This window comes from Etheostoma cragini, chromosome 8, assembly GCF_013103735.1.
Source record: "Etheostoma cragini isolate CJK2018 chromosome 8, CSU_Ecrag_1.0, whole genome shotgun sequence".
NCBI lineage: Eukaryota > Metazoa > Chordata > Actinopteri > Perciformes > Percidae > Etheostoma > Etheostoma cragini.
Window position 1 is genome coordinate 1,884,548 of NC_048414.1, and position 6,794 is coordinate 1,891,341.

Below are 6,794 nucleotides of genomic sequence, written 5' to 3' on the forward strand. Positions count from 1 at the left end.
GGGGGGGGTTCCAATTGGAAATTAGGCCTTAATCTGTTCTCTGCTCGTTAACGCGTCCTCGACAGCATCGGGACACGTTAGCAACGCTAGTGGTCTAATGCGTCCTGTATTTAAAGACCTGTCAATCAATTTGAAAGCAATACACTGTAAAAAAAGAGGTTTTTAATTATTTTGTCAGCAATACACGTCAGTTCATGTCGTGTTAACAAGAAAAAAACTGTCCAAGGGAATTAAAACATTGCGTTGTTCTGAATGTTATAATTGCACGTTGCCAGTTGATATTAGTTGTTTTAATAACTTCTTAATTAGTTGTAAAGTCTTAGCACATGGTAGGAAAACTTGGTAATCAGTTGGAGGGACGAGTTATTGTTATACCCTCAACTGTTATCGTTACGTTGGCAGCACGATCCAAAAAGAGTTGTTTAAACTCAAAATAAATAATTAAACTGGTTCACTTGTTATTTTAAGTTGATTCAACTAAGCGTGTTTTTTTAACAGTTTCCAATCATATGTTTAATTATATGTGGACCGTTCGAGTCTATTATGAGGAGTGATCTGGTCAGAGACCCACACACACACACACACACACACACACACACACACACACACACACAAACATATGAACACTTACACTCACACACACACACACACACAAACACAAACCCTCACACACACACAAACATATGAACACTCACACACACACACACACACACACACACACACACAAACACACACACACACACACTGTATCTTTAAGTCTTAATCACAGTGTGTTTGTGTGTGTTTGTGTGTGTGTGTGTGTGTGTGTGTGTCTTAATTATACTTTGTTAATCCTGTAAAAACCTTTATAAGAACATCCCTTTATTTTATGGCTGAGTCAGACTGAAATTTGGACTGTTTGCGTCAATTTCCTTGCGGGAGTCATCCTAGAGGGAGTAATAAAGAGAAGTCTTAGTCTAAGTCTTAGTCCAAGTCTAAGTCTTAGTCCAAGTCTAAGTCTTAGTCCAAGTCTAAGCCTTAGTCCAAGTCTAAGTCTTAGTCCAAGTCTAAGTCTTAGTCCAAGTCTAAGTCTTAGTCCAAGTCTAAGTCTAAATAGGCTTCATAAATGATAACGACGGCTTTTGGGCTATTTTTTGTCAGTCAGCCAGTTTGTTGTGTTTGAGCTCCTCCTGTGGTTTCATTCCTTTATTACCTGAACACATCCATAGCCATCCCTACATATGTTTCTCCTTAGTTTAGTTTAATTGTTAGAATTGTACAGATAATACAAAATAAATTACATTGGAGAAATACAAAAATACACTCGACGGTGTGATAACAACCGGTATCGGCTTATAATAAAATCCCAATTAAAGTCATGTAGACGTACACAATTAAAATGCATTTTAAAAATGTAATAAAAAAGAAATACACAGAGAGAAACAGCAATAACAGCCACATTTACGGTGAGAAACACAGAGGAATCCATTACTGTAAATGTACATTTTCATTCCACAGAATAACGCCACGCATGGATGTTTTCACTGGAAACGCCAAAAAAATAAAAAGTGAGCAAGTTTTCTGAATCCTGAATTTTAATTATATTTTTATATGGATGTAAAGTTCATTACAACGAACACACAAAATATACAATTTTTTGATATACGAGGATTTTTTCTTTGGAACATCGTTACTCACACTGTGCTTACACATCCAAAACAACCAACACAATATATACACTCTAATATGAACACAATATGTACATACTCTAAACAGAAAAAAGATAGAGGCATGAGTGCAATGACAAGTTCAATAAAAAATATTTAAATATGAGCATAGTGCAAGGATACTGGGATAAATAGTATTTTGTTATTATATTACATTATGAGCAGTATGAACATTATGGACAGATCTGAAATAGGAAATGAGAATGATGAATAAATAACAAATAAGAGAGATGTGAGAATGGAAATGAGGAGTAAATAGTAAATAATAAATAATAAGTTAGATATGAGAATGAGAAGGAAGAGTAAATAATAAATAATAAGTTAGATATGAGAATGAGAAGGAAGAGTAAATAATAAATAATAAGTTAGATATGAGAATGAGAAGGAAGAGTAAATAATAAATAATAAGTTAGATATGAGAATGAGAAGGAAGAGTAAATAATAAATAATAAGTTAGATATGAGAATGAGAAGGAAGAGTAAATAATAAATAATAAGTGAGATATGAGAATGAGAATGAAGAGCAAATAGTAAATAATAAGTGAGATATGAGAATGAGAATGATAGATAATACTAAATAAGTGGAATAATAAGTGGAACCAGTGAACAGGTGCTGTTAGAGACAGTGTTACTGGGTTATTTACCAGAATTGAACCTGACACTGACGGTAAGAAGTCAGCTGTTCATCAGAGAGATGGCTTGTGGGTAGAAACTGTAAACTATAATCAAACATGTCTTACATTGCCAGGAAATAAAATAAGATGAGATGAGCATGAGATGTCTGTCACGAGTAGTCTCTCTTTGCCAGAGCTTCCTCCAAAGCTTTCCGAAAGAAGGTCTGTACGGTGGCCCACGGGGGACAAACGCACCGCAGCTTAATGAAACACACGCAAAGAGACAGAACACAAGCGAATTAAGAAAAAACACCTTCATCACCTTTCACACAATGTGTATTCAAGCCATTTGACATTTGCATACACTTGCTCTCCGGACTGCACCAGTCTTTTTCTCGACCGTAGTAGTGCACGACCTACATTTTACATTTTTTTTAATTTTTGATATTTTTGATATTTTGCATTCTTATCTTATATTTCGTGTCAACACTGTAAAGGGATTGCTTCAATCTCATTGCACAGGGACTGTGTACTTGTGTACAATGACAATAAAGGCTTTCTATTCTATTAATTTAATAACACATGTGCAGCGCATTTGGCAAAAGTGCTAAAAATACACACAACACAACCAAATACACAAACACAGTGTGTGCTTGTGTATTTGGTTGTGTTTTGTGTATTTTTAAATACAGTGCACATACAGAAACGATATGGGGGGGATACGGGGGTTGTGTGCAAAAAGAAATGCACACAACCCCCGAAAACAAATGCATAAGTTTTTCATGCATTGTCAATAAACCTAATTTGTATGACATTATACCTATTTTTTTTGTCTTAAAAAACCGAAATTGTAAATTATTTTTTAATTATTTAGTATATTTTTTCAAATGCTGTGAAACTGAATAAAATTCAGATAAAATTGTGAACAGCACAAATTCAACGAAAGTAATCATTAAATTTACCAAAAATCATCCATGTTATTTTTGGGCATTTTGGTTGAAAGAAACTTCTGATTCATATATTTTTTTTACCCCAAGGACAACACAAGGGTTAAAAAAAAAATCTGAAAACATCGGATGTCGAAATATGCAACAAAAATGTAAAATAAAATAAGATAAATACACGTTGGGAAAAGCAACAAAAAACACTGGAAAAATAACGTCAAAAACACCAGGAGAAAACTTCAAAGACTTTGGAAAAAACGCCCAAAACATTAAAAAAAACTGCCAAAACATAAAAAAAAACTGCCTAAACATTTTAAAAACGTCCAAAACATTAAAAAAGTGACAAGACGCCAAAACTACCCCTTGCCAAAATGTCCGATAAAACAATATCAATTTTGAAATAACCAATAGTAAGAGTGACCAATACAATTGAAAAAAAAAACACAAACTTGGACCAAAGTAGCTGAAACCTTGAGACATGGACAACAAAAGTGTTTGTTTTCATGGGTGATGGCAAGACAACACAAGGTTTAAACCAATCACGTTCGTCATGGGCGGCGCCCGGGTCCGCTGACAGTGGCGCCCGTGAAAATCAACAGAGGAAACACCGCTGTGGTAACATATCTTTGCATTTCCTTTTCCATCTTACAGGAAAAACCGCACAAGTGTAACCAGTGTGGGAAAGCCTTCAACCGAAGCTCCACCCTCAACACGCACACACGCATCCACGCCGGGTACAAACCCTTCGTCTGCGAGTTCTGTGGGAAAGGATTTCATCAGAAGGGTGAGGAAAATTGAGGAATAACGGCATGCATGGTATCCCCGGGTTTCCACAAGCTAAATTTAAGACTTTTTAAGACCTTTTTAACCTGCCCGGCTCCGCCCTCCTACGTGCTTCCGCTCAATATTTATTTACCTTCAGTTCTACGTCTGGGTCTGCGGTATATTCTCGGGTTTTCTCCGGCCGATCTTTACCGGTCCAGTCAGCGAACAGAGGGAGTGGCTAAGAACGACGACGTTGAGGTTGTTTGCTAGCTTGAGTTGTTGTTCCGCGATGGCGGTGGAGAGAGATGGTCTGTTGTAGCAACGCTGGCAAGTATCAAGAAGTTAGTTAAAGCTCGGGCAAGAACAATCTTTGCTGAGTTTTGTTGGGGGGCCATGATGTTGTGGCTCTCCTCCCCACGGAGATCGGGAAAAGTTAGATTTTCCGGCTCGCTCCCTTTAGCGATGAAGGAGTTAGCTAAGGCTAATGCTACCGATGCTAAACCAACTTCACGACCAAACGTCATTGATTGGTTATGGCAGATCCAGAGTGGCTCTGGGCCGATGCAATAGTTTTAAACTTCAACAGAGTAACCGCCTTCAAGGAAGTTAACACTGGTCAATGGCCAGGCTCTCTGGACTAATGACAGAGACCAGAGTCTGGTAGGACCAGGCTAATGTACCAGGGTCTGGCAGGACCAGGCTAATGTACCAGGGTCTGGCAGGACCAGGCTAATGTACCAGGGTCTGGCAGGAACAGGCTAATGGACCAGAGTCTGGTAGGACCAGGCTAATGGACCAGAGTCTGGTAGGACCAGGCTAATGAACCAGAGTCTGGTAGGACCAGGCTAATGGACCAGAGTCTGGTAGGACAAGGCTAATGGATCAGAGTCTGGTAGGACCAGGCTAATGGATCAGAGTCTGGTAGGACCAGGCTAATGAACCAGAGTCTGGTAGGACAAGGCTAATGAACCAGAGTCTGGTAGGACAAGGCTAATGAACCAGAGTCTGGTAGGACCAGGCTAATGGACCAGAGTCTGGTAGGACCAGGCTGATGGACCAGAGTCTGGTAGGACCAGGCTAATGGACCAGAGTCTGGTAGGGCCAGGCTAATGGACCAGAGTCTGGTAGGACCAGGCTGATGGACCAGAGTCTGGTAGGACCAGGCTAATGGACCAGAGTCTGGTAGGACCAGGCTAAAGGAATACCAGAAAGGAGTTTCCATTGTATTCTAGCGTAATAATACGTTTTGTGACAAAATCCTATGAAAGGACAATACAAATGTTAGAATTTTTTGAACGAAAATCAAGAATTTTTAATAGAAATGTATGACTTTTAAGGCCTTATTTTTTTAATATACAGTCAATGTAAGTATTTTAACTTAGAATTTCTCATGGGGGGCAAAACAAACTACATACTATAGCTTTAAGTTCTCTAGCTGTTTAGTCTTTAGGAGCAAAATCTTTAAAAAGCATAGAGAGAAATAACATACATTTTATATTTGTGTAACCAAAATATAAACAATGGAATATGGCATGTGTCTGTGATGTCATGATGAGATAAAACGGACAGATTTGATTTGATTAGATTTGACAGAGCGTGATTTAATAAAAAGTCAGCAGAATGCAATGAATGAAGTGTTTGACGCTCAAGGTTTTCCCTAGTTATAATCTACACCCCCTTATGTTGAAATAAAACCTTTGCCCCCTTGGGGCAGACCTACAAAAATGTGTGTTTTGGTTTTTTCTTCGTCCCGGTCTGACTCTTCGTCTTCTGACTTTTGCGCAGGAAACTACAAGAACCACAAGCTGACGCACAGCGGCGAGAAGCAGTTCAAGTGCTCGATCTGCAACAAGGCCTTCCACCAGGTGTACAACCTCACCTTCCACATGCACACGCACAACGACAAGAAGCCCTTCACCTGCCCCACCTGCGGCAAGGGCTTCTGCAGGAACTTTGACCTGAAGAAGCACATCAGGAAGCTGCACGACCTGGCCAGCCCGCAGTCCCCCCCACAGGCCTGAGGGGCTCTCCACTCCGACCTGGACAATGACTCTGTGCCTGGTTTTATACAGCCGATGCACCGTGCCCGTCATCTCATCGCACTAAAAACTTACATCAGGGTCCCCGTCAGGCCAGAAACTGAACCCAAGTCCTTATATGACAGATTTACACAGAGCCCTGTAGGTGTTAGATAGAAGATTATTCTCATAAATTAGGAACTTGTGCCCTGAAAATGTCCAATTAATGTTCTTTAGTCCACCCAAGTTAGTCAAAAGACACATCAGGGGCACCATCAGGCCTGAAACTGAACTTCCTTGTCCTTATTTCCTTAAGATTGTTTTCTTAATCTTCTTCCTAACACCTACCAAAATCAATACGATGCCCAACCCTATTTTGAACCTAAAAATCACTAAATCCTGCTTGTCATTTCACTTTTTTTTGGCCACTTGCTTCTTCCTGTTGCAGCCATGAAATCCCCCATAACATTAACGTTGATTCAGAGGCTACTTATAGCAAAGAGTGACTTTATTTTGAGGCCATAAAGAGACATGCTGACTTTTGGTCTGTATATGAGTTAAGCTCCAAAAACACAGGAGCCTACATTTCCCAAAATGCAACTGGATTGTGTCTTTTGATTAGACCCAACGTGGCCTGGCCACGTCTTTCAAATTCCACGAGCCAAGTTTGTAACATTTTAGCTCAAATTTAAGTTTAAAAATGTGTAGCCCCCAAAGCTGAGATGACCCTGATGACATCACTGTGACA

The 6,794-nt window shown here is 39.3% G+C and overlaps 1 protein-coding gene across 1 annotated transcript in view; it reads left to right on the top strand.

Moving 5' to 3' along the window:
* fezf1 (FEZ family zinc finger 1) overlaps positions 1-6,562 on the top strand; it is an 11,416-nt gene extending 4,854 nt beyond the window's left edge. The window contains exons 3-4 of the mRNA XM_034880271.1: positions 3,915-4,047; positions 5,814-6,562. Coding sequence (XP_034736162.1) covers positions 3,915-4,047; positions 5,814-6,049 — 369 coding nt within the window. The 3' untranslated portion in view covers positions 6,050-6,562. The remainder of the gene's footprint in view (positions 1-3,914; positions 4,048-5,813) is intronic.
* Positions 6,563-6,794: the final 232 nt, after the last annotated feature.